Source organism: Lissotriton helveticus, chromosome 9, assembly GCF_964261635.1.
Source record: "Lissotriton helveticus chromosome 9, aLisHel1.1, whole genome shotgun sequence".
Classification (NCBI taxonomy): Eukaryota; Metazoa; Chordata; class Amphibia; order Caudata; family Salamandridae; genus Lissotriton; species Lissotriton helveticus.
The window spans coordinates 442680787-442705679 of NC_136070.1; the positions used below are offsets into that span (position 1 = coordinate 442680787).

The window sequence follows — 24893 nt, forward strand, 5'->3', positions numbered from 1 at the left end:
GCAATGCCCTAAAGCCGGCTCTGCGTATGCAGCATCAACAGTGAAAATACTGTTTGCGCATTAATGCAACTTTGTTTTGGGTAAAATCCAAGACTAACCGACAGTGCCCAACATGGCTTCGGGCCACTGGGCAGTTATGCTTCTATATACCACCCCGGTTACGGTAGACAGCAGTAGAAGTGGGCAGGATCTATAATAAACAACGTTCCCAATTTTGATTCATTTCACAAAACAGTACCGCTACATTTTATTAAAAAAACAACATTCCTTAACAGTTATTGCCTCCCAAAACGGGCCTCAGGCAGAAAGGAGCCTTGTATACTGTGAAGCCAAAGGTGAGTTAGACAGCAAAAGAAGAAAACGTTTTTTTTCCTGAAAGAAATGTAAATGTGTTTAATTGATTAATCAGCAAATGTAAAGGCTGCTTGGGAGACAATACATTACTTTAATTGATAAAGTAAGTTCGGGCTTCATGGTGACAAAGATTTATTCTGTTTGAGGAGTCATGCAAGGATGTTTCCAGCTATGTTCTGGAGTGTGTTCTTCTAACTGTAGCTTAAAAAAAGCATATTACTAAAAATATTAATTTTGTAAGTATTTCTTTTATCTTCAAGACTAACTATTTTTTGCTCATTTGCAGCAGCTTTCCTTACACTGTGTGTAATAACATTTTAAAATAACTTGCATATTCATAGTGCTGTCGGTTGCAGGCTGGGACCAGGGGAGCAACTAGACTCGAGCTTCGATGGGGCTAAGACTCCCAGCCAGGGTCAGCCAAGCGCCAGTGGCAGTCGTTACAACAGTCTTTTTTGTGGCTCTGTCCCCCATACACTCTTTCTCCATGAATTCCCTCACTACCACTCCAACAGTGCACCTCATCTCTCCATAGCCTCTCTCTGACTTACATTTAATTTTTTCAGGGGAGCAACTAGACTCGAACTTCGATGGGGCTAAGACTCCCAGCCAGGGTCAGCTCATGCGCCAGTGGCAGCCGTTACAACAGTCTTTTTTGTGGCTCTCTCCCCCATACGCGCTTTCTCCATGAATTCCCTCACTACCACTCCAACAGTGCACATCATCTCTCCATAGCCTCTCTCTGACCTACATTTAATTTTTTTTATAGTGCTACTCATAGTTCACTCACACTCAGCTCTGTGATCTGCATTGTACACGTTCTTTGCAGCAAGCACATTAACCCGCTGCACTACTTTACGATGAGTAAAAACTGCCACTATACAAAATTCCAAACTCTCACGAGTAGAAACATTAATCATCAGAGTTATCTTGATATTTTTATTGTTGCCTGAAAACTGCCTAATGCACAAGGATGTTCATGTGCTTTTAAACCAAAACGTCTTTTTAAACATAGCACCCCTAACTAAAGTCAACGTCAGGTGCGGCTGCACTGGTAGCACTGCCCTAAAGCCAGTCCAGCTCCCAGCAATGGGGCAGGACAAGCATTTCCAGAAATGAAGAGCTAACCTCATAGTCATTATATGAGGAAAAAGATCTATGTAAGTGGAGAAGTGTGATACTTTCCCCAAATTCCGGCAAGCAAACCAAGTTAACAGATTTCTTATAATTTGATAAAATGTTGCAGACCCTTATAGGGTAGCCATGAAATATTCCAGTACTTTCAAAGTGCATCAGGGAGGCCTGACCTTTCCTAGAAGTAGATCTCATGTTTTTTCAAATGTCTTAAGTCAGAAATTACTCCAATTATAACAAGGTCAGCATTTTTTCCATGGGTGAGCCCCTTATGCCAAGGAGTACATTTAAAATAACAGTGACAGTGTGGGCGTGGGAGGGGGTCTGGTAGTGGGCTCTGGGTCAGTAAGAGGCGGTACACCAGTGTATCTCTTCAAACTGGGCTTTATTTTTATGGTGCGCTTTGTCCTAAAGGTTAGTCTTTCCCTGGCGAACTCCAGGTTGTTTGTGGTGGTGATCTCTTCGGGATGATGTTGGTCCGGGCTGTCCTGACAAGCGTCTGCTTCGTCCGTTTCAGTTCTCCGTCACAGGCGTACCGAGGGAAAAGGAGACCAACAGAGCGAGCCGTTAGAGTTAGGTATTGATACGGCGTATTCTCCAGGGGCCGAGTGAATGTGAGGGGAAACCCGTGTATCTCGTTATCTAGCTGTGCTCGTGCTAAGGGGAGGGTATGCTCGTGAGGGTTTACAGGACGGGTAGGGAGGGAAGACGGGTATCGGGGCACACACGGGAAAGGCACGCACAGGGATATCTACAAATTTACACAGGGGCGTTCTTCTTCCCCACCCAAGCCGCCCAACGCCTCCGTACCTGGGAAAGCCACACTCCTCCCTCGGGAGTGTGGCATGGCGGAACACGGGGTCGTTGGCCTCCTGGCTCTCCTTCACTCGCTGTTCTCCCGTCTTCTTCGGCAGCTCCGGTTCTCTTCTCTCGCTCGCCTTCTCCGCTTCCGACCTCCGGGGTGTGAACACACCCACCATACATGATTTCCTGCCTCTTGTCCAGTCCGTGATCACCGACGTCAGAGAGGGGCGGAGTCGCGTCCTGTTCAATGAAGGTCCAGTTAAAGGTGCCGCGGTCTTTTTCCTCTTCCTGCTCCGAAACGCTGTCCCACTCAGCCCTCGGGTTGTTAGTCTGTGGGGAACGAGGGGAATTAGGAACAGGCACAGGCATCCACCAGTTAGTGCGTCTCTCCACCCCAACCTCGCTACACACCTCCCCCCTTGGATTCTCCCGTTCGGGGAGAATGGGCGCCCTTGAGAGATAGTCTGCATTGCTGTTCTCTATGCCTTTTTTGTGAATTATCGTAAAGGAAAAGGGCTGTAGATACAGAAACCATCTCAGAACTCTGGAGTTCTGGGACATATTCTTCTGCATCCATTGAAGAGGAGCATGGTCGGAGTGCAGGGTGAAGGGTCTCCCCTCTAGATAGTATCTTACTTTGTCCACTGCCCATCGTATCGCAAGGCACTCTTTTTCCACAGTCGGGTACTTGCTTTCCCTGTGATGTAGCTTCCTACTTATGAAGAGAATAGGATGTTCCAACCCGTCCTCACCCTCCTGAGATAGTACCGCGCCTACCCCGGTATCTGAGGCGTCTGTTGCCAGAATGAACAGTTTCTAATAGTTAGGGGGAATTAAGACTGGGCTGGATGTGATGGCACTTTTTAGGGTTTCAAACGCCATTCGTGCTTCTTCGGGAGGAGGTTTTCCTCGGTTGAAGTTTGAGTTCTTTTTGAGGAGATTAGTTAAGGGTGCGGCGATGTTTGCGAAATCCCTAATGAACCTCCTGTAATAGCCTATAAGGCCCAAGAAGGCACGCAGTTCTCTGATGGTGGAGGGAAATGGTGTTTTGGTTATGGCGCTTACTTTCTCCTCCTGAGGTGCGATAACCCCATCCCCTAACATATACCCCAGATATCTTACTCTGGGAAATGCGGCTCTCGATTTTCTTGAGTTGACATGGAGTCCGGCCTTTAGTAAGGCAGTGAGGATTCTGTCTATATGGATTAAGTGGTCTTCCCATGTTAGACTGAAGATGACAATGTCATCGAGATATACTGAACCATACTTGGTGTGTGGGGCTAAAACGGTGTTCATTAAACGCTGGAACGTTGCCGGGGCCCCATGGAGCCCGAACGGTAATACGTTGAATTCGTATAGTCCGTCGTCTGTGGCAAAGGCTGTTTTATGCCGGTCGCATTCCCTCAGCGGCACCTGCCAATATCCCTTGGTCAGGTCAAGGGTTGTGATGTACCTAGCTTCTCCTATCCTTTCTATCAGCTCGTCCACTCTGGGTATAGGGAAGGCGTCAAAGGATGAGATAGCGTTTAAAGCCCTGAAGTCCATACAAAAACGGGTGGACCCGTCTGGTTTTGGGACCATCACTATGGGCGAAGCCCAGTTACTTTTTGATGGTCGTATTATGCCGAGCTGCAACATGTCCCTGACTTCTTTTTTTACATCGGCTGTCCTTGCTGCTGGAATGCGATATGCTCTTTGCTTGACCACTTTTCCTTCTTCGGTCTCTATACAATGTTCTGCAAGGTGTGTACACCCCGGTTTGTCTGAGAACATGGAGGAGAACCGCTGTAACCTTTGTACCAGCTCCTCTCGTTTGGTGTTTGACAACTCGGCGTTAATGGGTAATTGTCCCAGGGTTGAACTTTCGTCTCGTCCTGGTAGTGCTAGCTGGTTTGATTTGGGAGGGGGACCTATCCATTTTTTCAACAGATTGATGTGGAAGGTCTGTTGGCGTGATGGAGAGACCTGTACTCGATAAGTTGTTTTGCCTATGGTCTCTGTAATCAGATAAGGCCCCTTCCATTCACTTCGAAACTTCTGAGTGGACGAAGGTAGGAGAACCAAGGCCCAGTCCCCTTTGTTTAGTGTCCTCGATTTCTTCCCTTTATCGTAATATTTTTTCTGCTTGTTCTGGGCTTTTTCCAAATTAGAATAGGCTAAATCTCTTAATTTGCCTAACCTGGATTTCAATTGTGTAGTATAGTCCAACAGGGACCTTTGATCTGCCGCTTCTTCTCTTTCCCAGGCTTGCCTTGTGATTTCCAAAAGTGATCTGGGCTGTCGCCCGTATAGAAGTTCAAAAGGCGAGAACCCTAAACTACTTTGTACTTGTGCCCGCAACACATAAAGGGCCAAGGGCAACAACTTATCCCAATCTTTGTTTTCTGCCGTTAACATCTTCTTGAGGGTGGACTTCAGTGTACGATTGTACCTTTCGACCAGACCATCCGTTTGGGGGTGATAGGCCGAGGTACGTATATGTTTCAGATCTAGCAGTTTACACCCTTCGGTCATCATTTTGGACACAAAAGGGGTCCCCTGGTCTGTGAGGATCTCCCTGGGGAATCCCACCCTCGAGAACAACTCAATCAGTTTTTCAGCCACGTTTTTTGTAGTTGGAGCGCTCAGAGCAAAAGCTTCGGGGAACCTAGTATTATAGTCTACTACGACTAAGGCATATGTGTGTCCTCTAGGTGTACGGGGAAGGGGTCCTATAAGGTCCATGCCCACCCTCTCGAAGGGGTTGCCTATAATTGGTAGAGGTTGAAGGGGAACTGCTGGCGGCCGATTCATATTCTTCTTCTGGCAGACCTCACATCGTTTACAATATGCCTCAGCTGTCTTGTAAATACCAGGCCAGAAGAATAAACGCACGATGCTCTGTAGTATTTTTTCGGCACCGCTATGTCCTGCTGTCAAATGTGTATGGGCATAGAACAATATTTGTTCCCTGAATTCATTCGGGACAACGAGCTGAAGTGGTTCGCCTGCCTTTCCTTCCCTATACAGCAGGTCATTCATGATCGTGAACTTGGGATACCCTGAGGATGGAGTCGTCTGTTCTCTGTGGGCTGCCTCCCATGCGTTCATAAGGGTTGGGTCATTGGCTTGTGCAAACTTGAACCCCTTATCCAAAACCCAGGGTTCGGATGTAAGATATGTTTCCCTAGGCTGTTCCATCAACTCTCTCCTGAAGAGGGCAAGGAAATCAGGGTTGTCAATCCCCACTATCAGGTCCTCTGGTAGGGAGTCTACCACTCCCACTTTTACCACACATGGGTCTCTACCTATCGGTCGTAGGGTGACATGTGCCACGGGGTAGGGTTTCACATCCCCGTGTACACATCGAATATGTACCAGAGCCTCGGGCCCCAACTGGGAGGGTAGGACAAGTCTTGACTGAATCACGGATTGTCGGCATCCCGATTCTAGTAGGGCTTTTACGCAGTTACGGTTTACATAAATCCTTACGTAAAAGGAGGGCCCCATCTCGGCTGTGTACATCACGGCTCTCGGTATGTATCCGACCTCCATGTGTTCTTCCGTTGTTTTCTTTCTTGGACACATTCTGGCTATGTGGCCCCACTCCCCACACTCAAAACACTGTGGACCCCTGTTAGGAGGAATATCATATCTTATTGGCCGGGTCCTCCCAATGTCCAAGGGAGGTTTGTTGCTCTTCTTATCTTGCTTCATGGGTCCAGTGTTGGGTTTGGTGCTCTTGTCAGTGTCCCAGGGGAATGTGCGAGGCATCGCTTGGTTATAATTCGAGGTCATCTCGATGGCTTGTTCCGGGGTTAGACCGGAATGTTGTCTCAACCAACGTTGAGTCCCATAGGGTAGAGCCTCCATGAATTGCTCCAGATAAACGCTGGCCATTATTTCTTCTTTGCTACGGCTCTCCGGTCTCAACCATTTATCTGCTGCCATTTTAAGCCTCAGGTACAGGGTCTTAGGGTGCTCCCCAGGAACTCCTTTTTCTTTCCTGAACCTGAGTCGGTAGGCTTCGGTGTCCAGCCCCAAGTGGTCTAAGATCACTGCTTTGATTGTCAGGTAGGGTGTTACTCCGGTTTGGTTGGCTACTTGGTAAGCCGCCTGGGCTTCGCCGGATAGAAGGGGGGCTAAAAAGAAAGGCCACTTCTCTTCAGGCCAACCACAGGCCCTGGCTGCTCTCTCAAAGTTGACTAGGAAGGCGTCGGGGTCTTCCCCCGGGACATATTTTTGTAACTGAACTCCCGAGGGGTTATGCCCAAAGGGTCTCCTCTCCATAGGTATAGGAGCACCCAGGTTCTGCACCGCTTTCTGTAAGCCATCCAGCTGAGCAGCAATAGTTGTTTTGAACAAGTCCCGGTCCGCATCGGCTGTTGATATCTGCTGGCTGACGGCCCACTCCAACTTCTGTTGCCCCTCAATTAGCTGCTGGATCACCTGTTCCATCGCTGGGTCCGGCAGGGAAGGGGCGGGTCCCACTTCTGACACCAATGTGGGCGTGGGAGGGGGTCTGGTAGTGGGCTCTGGGTCAGTAAGAGGCGGTACACCAGTGTATCTCTTCAAACTGGGCTTTATTTTTATGGTGCGCTTTGTCCTAAAGGTTAGTCTTTCCCTGGCGAACTCCAGGTTGTTCGTGGTGGTGATCTCTTCGGGATGATGTTGGTCCGGGCTGTCCTGACAAGCGCCTGCTTCGTCCGTTTCAGTTCTCAGTCACAGGCGTACCGAGGGAAAAGGAGACCAACAGAGGGAGCCGTTAGAGTTAGGTATTGATACGGCGTATTCTCCAGGGGCCGAGTGAATGTGAGGGGACACCCGTGTATTTCGTTATCTAGCTGTGCTCGTGCTAAGGGGAGGGTATGCTCGTGAGGGTTTACAGGACGGGTAGGGAGGGAAGACGGGTATCGGGGCACACACGGGAAAGGCATGCACAGGGATATCTACAAATTTACACAGGGGCGTTCTTCTTCCCCACCCAAGCCGCCCAACGCCTCCGTACCTGGGAAAGCCACACTCCTCCCTCGGGAGTGTGGCACGGCGGAACACGGGGTCGTTGGCCTCCTGGCTCTCCTTCACTCGCTGTTCTCCCGTCTTCTTCGGCAGCTCCGGTTCTCTTCTCTCGCTCGCCTTCTCCGCTTCCGACCTCCGGGGTGTGAACACACCCACCATACATGATTTCCTGCCTCTTGTCCAGTCCGTGATCACCGACGTCAGAGAGGGGCGGAGTCGCGTCCTGTTCAATGAAGGTCCAGTTAAAGGCGCCGCAGTCTTTTTCCTCTTCCTGCTCCGAAACGCTGTCCCACTCAGCCCTCGGGTTGTTAGTCTGTGGGGAACGAGGGGAATTAGGAACAGGCACAGGCATCCACCAGTTAGTGCGTCTCTCCACCCCGACCTCGCTACAGACAGAAATGGACTATGGCTACTTCAGCCACAGTCATGGGTACCTCTAGAAATTCCCTCCGATATACAAGGGTCATCATTTTGCCATTGATGCCCACTATAAAATGAGCACAAGAAATCTGATGACAGGAGTTACCTCAAATATCAGTTCCAATATTTTGCTATGGATCTACCCCATATGCTAAGAATTATGTGCATCGTGTCAGGGTTTCGGCCAGGTGTGTTCTCTGCCCTGACGCTGGGTATGACTGGGCTAGCAGCTTTCTTAGGTAGGAAGTTTGAGTCTCCACTGCCAATGATATTGCCTTAATAGAAAGATATCAGGGCCTGCAGTTTGCCATAGGTAACATCTCCCATCCATATGCTATTAGTGCCCTTGTCCATAAGGCAAGAATAACCTTCAGTATGCCAGTTCAGCAGCACACATGCACACATAACACACATACACTCACACACAGTCTCTCACACACACACCCTCACTGTATCTCTAGCACTGTTTCTTAAATTTGTACTATGACACACAGACACACTGCCACTCACACTTTCATTAGTCAATCGGCTTTCATTGTGTTCAAAAAGCTTGCCCTGCTGCTTCTGCTGTACCTGCTTGCGTTTTAGTAAAGCTTAATAAAAGAATATTCTCTATACGTTATTCAATAATAATAATATATTGCACTTCCTTAAAGTAGCTGTAAGGGGCTTAAATGTGGTTTCACATGTGAATCAAGAGGTTACAGTACTGCAAAACAATGTGGATAAGTTAACTAATCCACATTCTAACATGTAATATCACAGAATCAACCTGATCTTATGAAATGATTGCCTTCTTCAGCAACCATAGATTTCATCCACTAACACTTTGCATTTTTGGGTTTTTGAGACCCAACTTACAATGTAAAAAAATGACATGTTCTGGAATGTAGCATTGTGGTGATTGGAAACCCAGGAATGTCTGAAGGTATCACACGATCCTCAATCCAGCACCATACCCCGAAGCCTCAGCCCTAGTCTCCTTCCTTGTCCAATCCTACATTCTCAGTCCACTCTCCCCCCTTGCACCAGCCCCATTGTTGCAGATAGAATGAAGGAGGCATCTAGTACTACTGAAAGAGCAGGTATTCTGTGGGTGCATTTGTAGAAATATCTGCAAATTCATGAGAGCTGTGTAATTTTTATATATGCAGAGTAAGAAGTGTGCTCATGTAAGTGCTGGGTGATGGTGAATAGTGTGAGAGAGTTCAGCATGAGTGGTGCTGGTGTAGGGTGAAAAATGTGCAGATGTGAGTGTCAGGTGAGCTGCATTGAATGCAATATGAGAGGAGGGCCCATGTGAGTGCCGGGTGAGAGGGGTGCGTGTAAAGTGAGAGGAGTGCATGCAGAGTGGTGTGAGTGGTGTGACTCCAGGGTGAGTGCTGTGCTTGTTTGCATGGTGTGAGTGCAGGGTGAATGCTGTGCCCATGTGAGGGAAAGGTGATCTGTGTGAGTGACAGCAGTACCTATGTGCGTATACAGTGAGTGATGTGACATTGCGATAGTTGGGTAATAGGAGTGACTGCAGGGTGACTGATGTCACATATGAATTTGGTTGTGATTGAAAGTGCAGAGTGGGAGGAATGAATGCATGGTGTTGATGTGCTTGTTTGAGTGAAATTGCAGAGTGAGCAGTGAGAGTGACAGGTAAGAGAAGTGTCACATGAGTGCAGGGAGAGTAATGTGCTTCTGTAAGTGCAGGGTGAAAAGCGTGAGTGCACAGTGAGTGGTGTGGTGTGAGTGCAGCGTGATCACTGTGAAAGCAGCGTGATCACTGTGAGTGCAGCATGATCACTGTGAGTGCAGCATATTGAGCAGTGTGCTCGTGTGACCACAGGGTAAGTGGAGGGAGAGCGGCGTGAGTTCATTGTGAAGGGCTTGAGTGCAGAGTGGTGGCTGTGAGTGTAGGGTGAGCAGTGTGCTCATGTGAGTGCCCTTTAGTCCTATGTGCGCGTAGTACTCTAAATCCACATCACTAATTCCTACTGAGCACCATCGTATTGGGAAGGCGGTCAGTCGGGCATTGGCCCCTGGGCCGGTGCCTAAGGGTCACCAGTGGGCCAGTTTTTATCAACCGGCCCACAGAGCCTTATTGTCTTCCCCACCAGGCCCCTGTAAGGATGGTGGGGGTGGGGGGGCAGCATCATGAGCAAGGAGGCTTTGAGGGGGTTGCAGTCAGCAGCATCGCTAGGCCAATATTGTTCTGTCCGCTGCAGACTTTATCTTGGCCTCCCGTGGGGGCCGACGCAGACAGCTAGAAGCAATGTCCCACTCCCCTGATGTGGGCCATTATCACTTCCGCTCCCCTGGAGCAGCAGCAGCTCTGTGCTTTTCTTCACCCCTCCCCTGCCAGACCATCACCCTGAGGCTACAGTTGGCTGGGGTGAGTAAGTGAATGGCCTTGCTGAGGGCCTGTTGTTGGCCCCCCACCTCTACAGTGTCTTTTAGTCCTTGATGGTGGGTGTATGTTTGCATAAACCTCGCTGTGAAGCACCTTTCCCAGAGCGTAAAATGTAGATAATGTAATGTTAGGGTCCGAGCTGCCGAATGTGGAACTATGAAAATAGGTTTGAGTCCCAGCCTCACCTCAACATCCTGTAATTTTGAGCAAATGACTTAATTGCACAAGGCCTAAAAAAAAATGAATTTGATCTTCTGTAATGTATCTAGTGCTCATATAATTGCGTCCTTTGGCCGAGTTTATGCTACATAAAACTACAATAACAACATAACCTTCTGTTTGCTCATTTTTTAAGAATCTGCAAAGGCTGGAACTTAATAATGAGAGAGGATTCTTCATTCAATAATAAAAAAAAGTTTGTATTCTTTCTTAACATAGTTGTTCTTCCTTTGTTTAGTTTTAACTATCAATTACGGATCATTAAAGAAGCTTTTTTTACCTGCTTTCACCGTACGTTTACTGTTCAAAATTTAAAGCACATATCGATCTGGGGAGAAAATACCAGCTTTAGGTGTTTTTCTTCCTTTTCGTACTGGACAGGGCATTAAAATACTGGTGATGCTGGTTTAAAAAAACGTCCAGGTAACAAACATAGCCATATCAGGAGTTGTGGCCTTTGGCCCTCTTTATTTCACTTCCCCCATCCCGCCTAAATGTCGTGCTTCTAGTTTTCACCAATGTTTCTGGCTCTATGAGCTTTAAAATACATATTTTATCAAACATTTCTCTATGAGCCCTATGAGACTAGCCAAATGCTGTTTCGTGAACGGGCGTGATCAGGGATTGTGGGCCACTTTTTTGGGAGTTCCCGGGCCGAACTGTAATCCCAAACCGACCCTGCTACTGAGCCAACCACAATTTATCTGTGGACATCTGGTTACACATAGAAACCCATCCACAGCGCCAGTATTAAGCAACGGAGGTTAAATAATGTGAAAAATAGGTTATTTCCCACAGATTACTTTTCCTTATATTTATTTTTTAATTTTAGACGTGAATTGTGCGTCATATTTATACATTTGTACCCAACGGTGAGAGGCCAACAAAAAAGTTGAAGAACATTTTAACTTTTTCAACCACGTCTCAGACTCCGCGCCCTAACCCTCTGACCTCCCCGTACCCCGTTGCACCTATGATCACTTTGCAACTGCAAACACTACTTTGCGCAGGTCCCGCGCGTGCTTCTACGCAGCTGCGTTTGTCCTCAGGCTCCACCCACTGACGTTCCTCGCGCACGGATTCGACGCGCCCCTGCGGAAATCAGCGCGCCTCCTGCGCATCACGTGTGCCCAGCATTTGCCTGCTGAATTACCAGCGCAGTCACCCAGAGTTTCTTGGACACACTCTTACTATCTACCCCATCTTTTAGGGCTCTTCTGCTTCACTCCCAGGCCCATCCTTACTTGAAGACTGGCATTTTGGGTCCCTTGCTCAACCTGCTGCATGCACCATGTTGAAGAATCTGACTTTGGAGCAGATCAATGACTGGTTCACCATCGGGAAGAACGTCTCAAACGTGCAGTTCCTGGGAACCTTCCCCGTGGTTAAAAAGAAGGAGGCGGCGGATTCCGGAAGGTCCTCGCCGTATGGAAGTGAGAAAACTACCAGAACTTGCCAGAGCGAGTGAGTACGGCACGACGTTATGATATGGTGTGTGGGGGTGTGGCTTCTGACTGCCAAGGGACAACCTATGTTAGAATGGGTGCGTCCCTTTTGCAGTTGCGGAGGGCCGTGGTGGCCAGAAATAGGGAGCCCGTGAGGGTTCTCATGAGGGCCCACTGAGTGCAGGAAGAACTTAGGTGGAAGCCTAATCTATCTACCCAAAATACTTACTATTCACTCAGAACCGCGGTATGTACCTTATCCGTATGTCCGACGGTGCTTTTCAAATATATTGAGCTGAAAAGAGGCAGTATCATTTTCGGACAGTTCTAAGAGGCTACTAATAAGGTTTTCCGTTAGGCCAGGGTCTGTATCAATACCTCGGGGCAATAATCACTTAGCCAACCAACCTGTGCTGGTCCTAGGACTTTTGAGGAGAAAAGGAATGTGCGCCCCCCCTAATTTGCATACAACGTGAAATAACAGTAAACGACATCATAGGAAGTGCCATCAATTGACTATTGGTGAGTGACTTTGCAAGACGAAGTGTTCTTGGTGAAATAACAATAGAATAAAAACATAAGTATTAACACTAAGGAAATTAGCACATTATATTTTAATTGTAAATTAGCTGGAAGTACATTATATTAGTCACATTGGTTGGGAAGGTTTGGCCTAGGTCTCTCCGAAATGTATAAGTTAAAACAAATGTTTAACAATTTGTTTCCAGGTGTCACATGGCCGATGGGTAGGTACATTGTCGACATCACTAAGTTAGCATGAGCCATGATGCAGCTTTTGCGCACGTTACTTCATGGCTTTATTTTTGTGAGACTCTGCATATACCTTTCACATGAGAACTGTCTGCTGTATTCGTTCTCTGCTTGTTCCTGGAGTTTAGTCTGAACATTGTGAGGAAGGTTGATAAACAATGCCCCTTGTTGTTCTGGTCAGGCCCTAGCATCTAGACAAAACATACTAATGCATCTGTTGCCGAAAGCTTGTACTTCGATATTACAGGGATGCATGTTTAGGTGAGACATACTTGGAGAGCAGAGCAAAACGCACCTACTATGTAGAAATACCATCCATAGTCTAAGATATGGGGTCTGCTGACAACCCGGATATCTTCCATTATATAATAATACTACTTCTTACCAAGGGGAGGGAGGTTAGGCATTATAGTCCTTTCTCCATTGTCTTTGTATGAGGACATCTCCCTCTATGATATATGGCCTAGCTGCAATGCTAACTATATTTGTGTTATGCATTTTTCTGCTTGTTGTGGCACGTATACTGCATGTTGGAGCAAGATAGTTAAAATAAACATTTTGCATTATATTCGTGTCTCGATCCGATCTTATTGTGGACCGGTACGAGAGTGTGAGCAAAAAAGTGTGTCTTGTTACCGTGATTCCTGAGAGATCCTGGAGTGTTGTGTTTTGGGGTGTCTAATCATTTTGCCTCTTTGTGAGTGTGTAGGAGAGCGAGTAAGACACTATAGCTAGTTGGTCCTGGGCTCGTGGGCACTAGTGTGGTGGGAAGGCCTAGCCCCTATATCCTGAGGTCCCATAATCCTGCGCATAGTTCTGTGTATGTGCAGAATCCCTGCAACACAGGTTAGCATTAGAGGTGTATGCTGTATTTATATAGTTCCATCACTGTGTTATGCTGTGGTCATATTTTTGATGCCCTTTGTGAGGTGTGCTGCAACATGTGGAATGCCTGTAAGGGCACCAGTGAAGATTACAATTACAAGATGGTTTCCCAGATACCCAGTACAAGATAGGGGTGGTCCAAAAAAAAATATGAAAGCAAATAAAACAGTTGAAAATAACTTGACTTCTATTAAAGGCATCACATTAGTCACTGAAAAACACCAGAAACTACCAGAATATAATCCTATGTAGGCTAAGAGGGTTTAATGTCATGTGCCATTAGCCATGGCTACAACACCCCTTATCCACATCTTCTGAAGCCTTTAAATGTTCAGATACTAAGGAATTCGTTTACACTTAAAAGGTTCCACAGTGCATTTCATTTTGTAAATTAGCATGATGCAGATTCAGTTAACCGATTTGAGATTAATCACCTTTCATTTAATTTCTCTTAATGTTGAACAAAACCTCGAAATCACACATTTTAAATGCAATTACATTTTGTTGCGAACCAGGCCCACTAACCGTTCCATTTTCCTGAGTCTTGCAATGCTTGACTGAGGTTGCAAGGTCCAGGGGAGAGAGGCCAGGCCTTTAGGGGTGTGTCTGGGTAGTATTCTTTCCATGGATAGTATTTTCATGTATAAAACATAGCAAAAAACCTCAATAGAATATCTAGGCATATAACCGTATAGAGCAAAAAATCTGTGCCTCATCAGCTAAGTAAAATCTATGGTGTAAGCAGAGGTCTTCAAATAGGGGCTAGGCTCCTCAGTTTATCACAGGGGGGCATCAGCAGTAGCTGAGATTAATGTAAGCATTCCATCCTTCACTTTTTTGTATACTTTAGTGAGTTGCCCTAATTAGGACCGGTATGGGCAGACATGGGTATCGTGCACACTGTGGAACTATGCCATGCTAAACCTGGCTGATAATCCCCAACTAGGGAATCACCTGTCCTGGGTTGCTTGTGTTCTAGGCCAGGGAAGACCTAGCCTGGTTGTTCGGTCTGGACTGTTCCCATTGGAACAAGATCAAGACTGATTTACATATGGCTGGATCCAAACTGAGGTGGCATGGTGTGCTAAATAGTGATGGAGTGGGTTGTACCTTGAGTAATTACCAGTTGCTGTGATTAATTCAAGCATTCCATCCATCTGTTTGTATACTTTCTTTTTGCGGACTGTAACATACAGCTATAATTTAGGTGCATTGGACTCATAACCCCACAAGACCACAGTCCCACTGAACTTAATGCACTATTGATAGCTATGCCCTTCAGAGAGGCCTCTTGCCCTGGGCCGTGCAGCCATGTACCAGTGCTGCGAGGCCCAGAACAAGAGGCTTCCCCTCACTTGGGCCTATCAGCACTGGACATTGGCTGATGGGCCTGTGGGAGGACCTTTCCTGACCATTGCAGCTCTGGATCATGGCTGTGCGGTGTATGAGAGAAGGGACCAGTGGCACGGTAATGTAGCCATGGGCCCTAATGAAAGAAAATGAGGTAGTACAGTAAAACAAAGCCACAATCTGGGAGTATTGGTACCAGAACATCCATGCGCCCCAGTGCCACTGCTTTTGTTGCACTACTGATAGCTAGACAGCTGAGAGGAGCCCTCCGTGAACCTCACAGCCATTCTCCTACTCTGCTAATCTCATGGACTGGCGCCTCACCCCCCTCAGTGCAGGTTCCAAACATGGCTGGCTGCAATGACCTGGGGAGGGAGTGCCTCTCTCAGGTCTTCCTGCTCTGGAACATTGCTGCAGAGCCCATGGAAGAAAGGCAAGTAGCACAGCAATGGTGCCATGGGTGCTGGTGCAAAGTAAAAGCTCACCCTCACTCTTGTGCTCTGGCTGCATAGTAAAATAAAATATTCATTTGGGAACATCGGGCACGTAATACCCCAGGGCCCAGTGCCACTGCACCTGCTGCACTACTGATGGCTATGCCGCTGACCAGTGGCTATGTCGGGGCAGAAAGAGAATGTCAGGCCCCTCTAATTTGCATTCACCCACCAAGATGGTTGCTGCGTGGGAGCTCCTGTCAGGGAGCTCCCCGGACTAGGAATCTCCTTATGGCTTGAATCCCCAGAAAAACCCCCCAGCAAGTCTCCACTACCTGGCCAGCGAGCTCCCACGCAGTGCTGACTACAGATTGGTGGTCGCAGAGGCAAAGACCCTGAAGAGGCGAGAAATAATGAAATGGGAACCCGGTAAGATCTCCTGGTTCTGGGCTTGGATCGCCATCTGCACAAATCCTGCTGGGTATTAGATGTGTCTGCAGACAGCCACCAGCCCTTACACCCCAGTCCCCAGTACACCTGTCCCCACTTGCAAAGCAGCTATTTCTGAGCTGGGAAGTTGCTGCCTTCCCCAATACCTCGCACCCCTGTCACCTGTCGGAGCGGGAAGAGGGAGAGAGCTGGGTAGACATTCTGAGGCAGAGTGAGCCCACCACAGCCCTCAATCGCAGACCACTGGATGTCTGAAGATGGCCTTCAACCCTACTGTCCTGCACACCCCATCCTCTTACCGGAGAAAATGTAAATCAGAGTTGGGACCAAGCTGCAGAGGCTCTCCGATGCTGCCTCTCTTCTCGCCTACAAGTCTATGATCTCCCAGAGCAGGGGGTGGTCGAGAGCTGGGCAGACATGATGTTTGGGAGGAGAACTCACCAAGGCACACCTCTGCTGTTGGCCTGCCCTGGCCCATGGTGTTTGATTGGCTCTCTGGGGTGAGAAGTGCATATTCAATGCAGGCGCGAGTGGAAAGCGGAATAAGGTAAAGAATGAGACGTGAGCCTGACGCTGCCCCTACTCCCCCCAGCGCACCCGACTGACCTTGGTATGCACATAATACTTCCATGGCGTGCGGGTCTCCCATGTGCTCTGGGAGTAGCCCGGCCGTCTGACCATCGGCGTCGTAGTGTGGCGTGGATCTGCCCCAGAGTTCCAGTGACCAAAGGACCTGAACCACTAGCCTCCATCAGATGCTGGACTCACCTGAAGTTGAAGAGGAGTCTCATGCCACTTTATAACTCTGGCTCTAGGCCCATTCAGTGATCTATATCAGTGGTTCCCAAACTTTTTCGACCCACGCTCCCTTGACCCATTGCCCTTTGCTCCCCACTGTTACTTTTTTTGGAGGGTGGAGGGATGTAAGCCCGGCTTCTGGAGTACTTGCATTATTTTTACCCTGAAAATAATTGTGATGAACCTGATGAAGGTATTATAATCATATACGCAGGGTGTTTCATATCACTAAAGTGGCGCCTCTAATAAAATATTTATACTTACAATTCCTTGTCCCTGCCTTTTTTAGAGTACCCTATCAAACTTTTTTATCCCACTTACAGTTCTAGATGTTACCCTTATGCATGTAGGCCCCCATTGCCAAAGTCTTTCTGCGCTTGAAGACTATTTGCATGCACTACCATTGCTACCCATGTCATACGTGCCAACACACCTGTCTCAGCAGGGTGACTTAAGATTCTTTTATACATATACAGCTTTATTTTTTGCTGTCTCCTCCCTAAATTTGCCTCCAAATCAATGCAAGTAAACAAATACCTCTGTGTTTTTTTTTTTTAAACGTCCCTCTTCCTTGCTTTCAAATGTTGGCATTATGTCGTAAATGGTTTTTTACTTCCCTGTGCTCAAAGAGAGCAGGCCTGTCTGGAAACGTGTGTGTACTGGAAGTACATGTGATTCAAGTACAAATGTCAATCCTTAATAATACTTGGTGTGTTTAACAGACAGGACAATTGTACTTTCCCAATAACTTGCATTGGTCTAAAATGCACTTGGCCGCACACTTGCACTTGGCCGCACACTTGCACTTGGCTTTGCACTTGGCCGCACACTTGAACTTTGCCGACTCGGACCACCAAGCACCCACTCTGCTGTGTACATTGTGCCAGCAGGCCCCAAAGCACTACAGATACCTGAATACAGGCAGCCCCCCTCAATATTTCACTCAGTCCATACGTTGTGCGTGAATGCAGTAGAGTCCAGGACCACCAGCAGGTCAGTCCCTCCTCCCCGCCTACCCTCTGCACAGGTGGAACCTACCCCCTCCTGGGGTCCATCCAGTGGCTGAACCTCCATTGTTGTGCATCCCCCTTTGTTATTAACGGTCAGTGCTCCGCCACAGGGTGAGAAACTTCCTGGCACCCTCGTCCCCATGCCCCCCCCCCCCGACACTGACTGTGCTCCAAAATAGCCCCCAAGATCGCCTGCCCTTTAGCCTGGGGCAAATAGCTTCAAATGAGGAACATCTTTCCTGTGCTTCGCACAAGGGTGTCCCTGCACACTTATAAGCAGGAATTGATATGCAACTTTGCCCACTTCTCAACATTACTCCCCACCAGTGGGTACTTGCACACCAGGGCAGCCTCCTACTGTTGCACACTAGACATCGCAGGACAGGAGAATCCCGGACCACCAGTAGGTTAGCCATCTCTCCTCCAGCCTGATGTCCATAGACATAAACATGCTAAGTGCTGACTTACCAAGACCAAGCCAATTATGTTCCATACCCATGCTCGGTCATTTGTGAACTATTCCATCCTTGGTTGCACACCGTTAAGAGGCCGTGCTGAAAAGAGCCTGACTTTGCCGTTGCACACCAAACAACGCAGGAGAGGTGAGTGCCAGGCCATCTCTCCCACAGCCCGATATCCATAGGCATAAACATGCTAAGTGCTGACTTGCCAAAACCAAGCCAACCAATTATGTTCGATACTCCTCTTCGGCCATTTGTGAACTATTTTGTCATTGGTTGCACACCGTCGCAAGGCTGTGCTGGCAAGAGCCTGAATGCCGTAGGCGCCCCCGCAGCTTTCAGTACTCAATTGTCTCATATAAGGAAATACTGGAGACACTCCTTACTCCGTCTCCGCTACCGAACCCTAGCATATTTTGACGGCTGTCACATTTGCACCTATTGAGTGCTGAAGGTATGATTAAAGTAACCGCCATAAACTAAACGCAGTATTGTGAGAGGTGACAATCCCTTATTTCCACTGCCGCCAACACTGCGGTGGTCATGTTTTGCCTAGCATAGTTTATCAGATTCCGGTAACTTCCATTCTCAGGCTCTCTGTCAATATGTAATATAAATAATATTGTTGTGCCCATAGCCGGCAGCTGACGCAAATGAAGGTTGGCGACCGAACTGCCAGCACTGAATAGTTTGAGGTCTTGCCGCTGTGCCTCTTATCCTTTGTACTCTGCCAGCTTTTCCCCCCATGCAAGGTACTGCCTTCCCCTTATTCTAGTCCCCAAAGGGGGTTCTGATAAGCCCCCTTTCCAAACCCAGGCTCATCTTAAGCACTGCTCCCCGAATCCAGCATTCTTTTACTGCTAGCGTGGGTTTCTAGCTGTGAACGAAAGCCGATCAGAATACCGAGTCTCCCCCCTCTTCCGTGCTTTGATGCCCCAAAAGTGGGCCCTTGCCCCAAATTTTCAAGCTTTTCTTTTGTGGTGGTGACTGACAGCCATAACCGCAACAAAGTAGCCCAGCCGAAGGATGCTAGTTATTACTGTAGTTCCTCCTTTATGATGAAGGGAAACCATTAAGTAAGGAATAAGGAAGTAGACGGCAGACAAAGCTATCCTCACGAGCCGGAGGAGTACCCACGGCCCACTCTATGTTAATTTTGTTGCACCATCACATAATGGAAAAGGAAAACAGAGCTCTGCCTATAAATACTTGGCAATTTGGTAAAGCCACCCAAATGTTGATTGATTTCTTAACAGTTCCCATTGCCGGTGAATTATGCTGTAAATAAATCGCCCCTTGTTAGAGGGCTGTCATGGTGCACGATACGTAAAAGCCGCAAACGGAAGGAGAACAACATCGCGATTAAGAAGGACAAAGAACTACAGTTTCGGGCTGACAGAACCGGAAGGGACTACAAATCCCGTGAGGCAATGCGCGGCGCATGCGCAACTTATGCAGCTGTATATAAACAATGGCAGCACCCACGGAACCCGTCGGATATTGCCGTGACGAACCAGAGGGCTACGGAATCACCGCAAGGTAAGGGACTTCGACCCCTTCTCGAGTGTACGCATTGGAGCCCCCGTTCGTGTGCTTCCTGAGCTAGTTGTGCGGCCGCTCTGCTAGTCTTTCCCGAGCGTGCACGCTAGCCGGAGACCAACTGACCCTTGCATTGATTACAGACTCGAAGTGAGAGACCTGCTGTTCACGTGTGTCTCCACGTCCGGCAGCGCACACAAACGTGTGGCTGTTGATTTCTTGTCCACTGGGGAGCAAGTGAAGAATACTACTGTGGTTATTGACTGTTACCCGAATTGGACGTTGGGTGAACTACTCACCCTGTGGTTATTGACTGTTGCCCGAATTGGACGTTGGGAGAAGGAAGGGCTTCACTGACTTTGATACCCTTATCATATGTGGCCACTGGTGTTGCTTACCCAGGCCAACTGTACCCCTTTTTGGTGAGTGTCGGGACTGGCATTCTTGCAGGGGACGGTGAAGACGGCTGGTCAGACCGTCTGTGGATAGGCGAAGGCTCGAGTGGTATTGTCGGCCACTACTTAGCACAGTGCCCTCCGTTGGGGAGTGTCAGGACTGGCACTCATGCGGAGGACGGTATGAGAGCCTAAAGGGCAATTAGGGTGGTGTTAACCCTTGTTGTTCTTACTGGATTATACAGAACCAATTCCAGGACGTATATGATATGCTCATAAATTCTATTCCACATGCCTTGAGTCTCGGTTGCCCTATTCCTGCGTTTTGAGGTCAAGGTATTGAGTTCGGTTCACACACCCAATCCCGAGGGCAGTCAGGGATTACAGGGAAGTGTGTTTTACCATGCATGTCATTCCCCAGGCCCCCTCTATGGTAATTGTGTTGCACACCTCCAGTTCTCATTCAGGTCTTGTGATCCTTAAAAGGAAGAGAAACTCTGCGTATAAATAACTGACAGTGAAGCAAAGCCCAATACATCTCTACACATTATTAGGATGAACATCTAAAATGGATTTCCTTCCCAAGGCCCACTCTGTGTTAATTGTGCTGCACACTACACATCCTCACTATGGACTTCCGACAATTCCCCACATCGCCTTTGGATAATGTTACAAATGAGTTCCTACCCGTTAAAAGGATGAGCTTTTAACCTACATTTCTTTCCCAAAGCCCACTCCTCGTTACTTTAATTTGTTTATTTAAAATTTTTATTTAATAAGTTTTGTATAGCGCTAGCCTGACCGGAGGGTATCGGAGCGCTTCACATCACTTACAGAGCGGGGCAAAAGAGAGCAGAACATAGTACAATACAACAAGACAATCCAGATAAGAGTAATAGTAATGAGGGAAGGGAGGCGCAATTGATGTCGAGAGAGCGCTCGATCTTGGAGATCTTATCATTGAAGAAGTTGGCGAAGTTGTTGCGCCGTTCTTTGGATGCCTGCCCTAGGGACGTATCAGGTTTGGAGGTTTGGCGCCTGATAATATTAAAGAGCTCCTTGGGTCTGTTTTTTGCGCTATCCAGTGCGGAGCGGAAGTACATGGATTTTTTTGTTCTTGATATGACTGTTGTATTTCTTCCATACTATTCTGAGTTGGTTGCGATGAATGGTAGTGGGCATGATCCTCCAGCATCTTTCTGTGGCTCTTAGTTGTCTCCTTTCATCCTTGAAGTCTGAGCCGAACCATGATCTGGACGGAATAGCACAATTTTTTTTTTTTTGTTTCAGGGGTGCAAGTTGGTCAAGCAAGATTACCATATTTGTGTTAGAGAGCGAGGTGAGATTGGTTGTGGAGAGCTCATTGTTGCTCGGAAGGAGCGAATTTAGCCTCTCTTCCATGACATCCAGGGGAATCTGGGTTAGATTTCTGGACCATTTGGAGTGGTCAAGAACAGGAGGCAGGGATAGAACTCATTGGTTGATGTGGAATAAAATCGATCATATGGTGATCCGACCAGTCGACTGGAAGAATATTGTCGATCGTAATTGCGTAACGGTGGGCAATGATGGCATCCCAAGTTGCTCCTTTGTTGTGCGTTTCTTCAGAACAGTGTTGGGAAAGAATATTGTCACAGAGGAGATTATTGAGAGATTGAATTAATGTTTTGTTGGCTTTGTTCCAGCGTAGGTTGAGATCACCCAGGATTAGTTAGTTAGTGTCTTTAAGTGCGCAACGGGCAATCCGGTCGGATAAGTGTTCCCCAAATGTGGGGGTGTTGCCTGGAGGGTGATAGAGAAGGTGACAGACTAAAGGGCTGTTGCCCTTAATGTTGACAGAAAGACATTCAAAGGAGCTGTACTTGCAGGAGTCACTTACAGTGATGTCTATGTCGTCCCTATGGATGATGGCTACACCTCCACCTCGTTGATCTTTTCTATCTTTGTTGACGATGGTGAAACCTGGGGGCACAAGCATATCTAAACAGGGAGGAGAGATCTTATTTAGCCATGTCTCCGTGATGAACGCAATGTCTAGATCGTGAGAGAGGATGGCTTCTGCTAATTCTGTTGCATGTTTGGGGGCTGATCTACAGTTAATGAGCAAGCAGTGGATAGTTTCTTTTTTGCTAGGATACTTTCCTGATGGGGCCCTTGGTATGGAGGAGATGGAGGGCGGGGGTCTTGTGGCTTTCGAGGGGGGTAGTCTCTTCTGAAGCCTGTGATCACTTGAATATTGGATTTAGGGGAGGCTGTGGGAGGAGTCTCATGTGGAGGCTAGGTCCGCTGCTTCTTTCATGGACATTGCTGCTTTGGTCCTAGAAGGTGTTTGTGTCTGGTCACAGCGTACTTACTTGGGGGACTCTGTAACCTGTGCGCGGGGGATTTGATTCTAGTGAGTGTCTGTAGCAGGATCTCAACATCGATTTTTGTGGGCCTCTGGAGCTGATTTTCGAGGGCGAAAGAGGGCCCGAAATGGGGTTTTAGAAGTTTAGAGATGGTCGGTGGAGAGGCCCTGGAATGGGATTGCTGGGGCTTTAGGGCCTTGTCTAGGTTGGTTAGGATTTCATCAAGGCCTCTGAATATTATTTCTAACTGACTTTCTAATAGGGTCAGCCAGTGCACCATGTTTTCCGGGGCAGGGGGGATGCAGTTATGGGTAGGGACAACTCGTGAGGTGGAGGGCAAGGTCTAATTATGGGGTCTAATGCTAATTGGGTCGACCAGACTGCCGCTGTTTTTTTTTTTATATTTCTTTTTATTAATGAAAAAACAAGAAAAAACCATTGGCAAATGCCTTACATCACGAATTAAGCGACCGTTATACAAACAAATGGCGAGTAGCGTATGGAAAGTCCATAAGGTGAAAGCAGAATATCAGGATAAAACGGCGTGCGAACGTTAATACACAATAATTAGCAGTCCAACCATTTCGACATTGTTCACAAGTCCACCACCCTTAGAAACAGGATTTAAAAATACGGAAAGTTCGAGTGGCAGGCGGGCGGAACATGATAGAACCGTGAGCAAAACAACGATCGCTACCCGTTTGCAGCATTTAAAGGCAAGACATTATGAAAGATCTATAAACACAACCACCCCTAGGACCCGTCCACCCACCAATCAATATAACCCCTCAGGAAGGCACCCAACATCAGGATATGCATCGGATTCTGAAACATAGAAACAAAACAAAGACAATACAAAAACACCCCTCCCCCCACCCTGCACCCCTGCATATGGCTGTCGCCTAACCCCAACTAGCAGAGTGCCTGTCGCCCCATCTAACTAACTACCAAAAAAGGAAAGTGGAGGAGGAAATCTTCATACAGGCTCCCGGTCTGCCCCCCCCCTACCCCCCCCTCCGCCAGAAGCAACCGACCCCTGCCAAATACAATCAAAAAAACTATTAGGAGTTACTGGCAAAAACAAACAGGGGAGGTTGTAAATACCGCCCAGCCTCCCGCATCAATAGTGGTAGCAATTCTTGTGTCCATTAAAGTCATAATATCGGAGCCAAACTGTCCAGCTCATCTCTGGCCCTTCCGTTCTTTCCTGCAAACTCCTACCGTTAGAACCACCACATTAACAGGAGAGTCAAGGTGTCCGAGGAGTTCAAAAAAGTTGCAACTGAAACAAGTCAAAAATGTTAGGTCAATGAGAACTCCCACCTCGCAGAAATGTTCCTCCGCCAACAGTATGTCTCGATAGTGCTCCCACCAAAAATGTATTGAAACTGCCTGGGAGGAAAAAGATCTTAATTCTATCCAAACGTCAATAATAGAGGTTTCCAGGAGTGGAGGATCGAGTGGTTCCACCTCAATCGGTAGCACTGTTGGGTGTAGTGATCTGTCCAGAATCTCGAGTTCGCAAGTATTCACTCGAACGCTGACCGAGGGCGACAAGTCTTCTTTCTGCACGGGGCCCTCTTCCACCGTTAAGATGTGCGTCCTGGGGGACTCAATTTGTTTCAGGTCTTGCAAAGGATCAGAGTCCGGTCTCAAACTCCCAGTCTCAATTACGACGATCATTTTGTAGACAATGGTTTCCACTTGCGAGTGAAGTGTCGCGATGGCGGCCAATACAGTCCTCAGCGATGGTACACACTTTGTCCGATCCATCTCCTCTCGGTCGATTTCAAGCTAAATCTTTTACCCCAGAGGGTCGGAGTGCTCCGGGGGGGTGGGGGGGGGGCAGGCAAGAGCGGAGCGGACGGTACGGAGGGCGACTTGTCAATTCAGCGATCTGTACTCCGCTACTGCGAGCAAGGACCCCAGCCCGTCGAACCCGGGAGGCTCAGACCGGGTCTCCGGGACGGGGACCCCCGCTCACAGCCACAGATGTTTCTTGTCACCACTCCTTCATTGTCAGCCAGACCACATGACCACCATCCAAATCGGGCAAGGATAACCTCCGCAACGAGAGACCGGACCCTGCCTGAGTTCCACAGCCGATGTTATTCTACTGAAACCCGGCTGGGCCAGTACTCGAGGCCCCGGCTTACAAGATGAGCTAGGCCGAGAGATGAAACACTATATAACTCCGTCAATCGAGCCGGTAAAAGTCTCGGGATTGCACCATCAGGTTCTGCGGTGCTTCAACCACACGGAGGTCGGGCGTGAAATCAGGATGTATGACAGGATTATCCAGCTAAAGACGGAGGTCGACGGAGCCGGGAGCTTACGCGGCCATCTTGGTTGCTAGCGTGGCTCCTCCCAGACTGCCACTGTTAGCGACCCTCGGTAGGGGGTCAAGTTGTGAGCTCTTCCTCAGTGGTTCTGCAGGAGTGAAAAGGGGGTCAATAGACCAAGCTCGTGGGCTGGTGATGGGATGTAGGGGAGGATGAGTCTGTGGGGCCGAAGGGGTCTGATCTACCTCAGAAGATTGACGGTCGTGATTAGTAGGAATGGAGGAGTGGGAGGAGCTTCTAGCAGGGAGGCTGAATGGTCTCAGCGGGGGAGTGGAAATAGGTATTTGCTTCGCCTGGTGGGGCCGGATGACCAGGGAAGGGTGGTTGGGGCAGAG

The 24893-nt window shown here is 48.1% G+C and overlaps 1 protein-coding gene across 2 annotated transcripts in view; it reads left to right on the forward strand.

The window, feature by feature from the left end:
- Nucleotides 1-11429: 11429 nt before the first annotated feature.
- TDRD9 (tudor domain containing 9) overlaps nucleotides 11430-24893 on the forward strand; it is a 2642469-nt gene continuing 2629005 nt past the window's right edge. For both annotated transcript variants that reach the window (XM_078660267.1, XM_078660268.1), the window contains exon 1: nucleotides 11430-11794. In XM_078660267.1, the coding sequence (XP_078516393.1) occupies nucleotides 11622-11794 (173 nt within the window). In that variant the 5' untranslated portion in view covers nucleotides 11430-11621. The remainder of the gene's footprint in view (nucleotides 11795-24893) is intronic.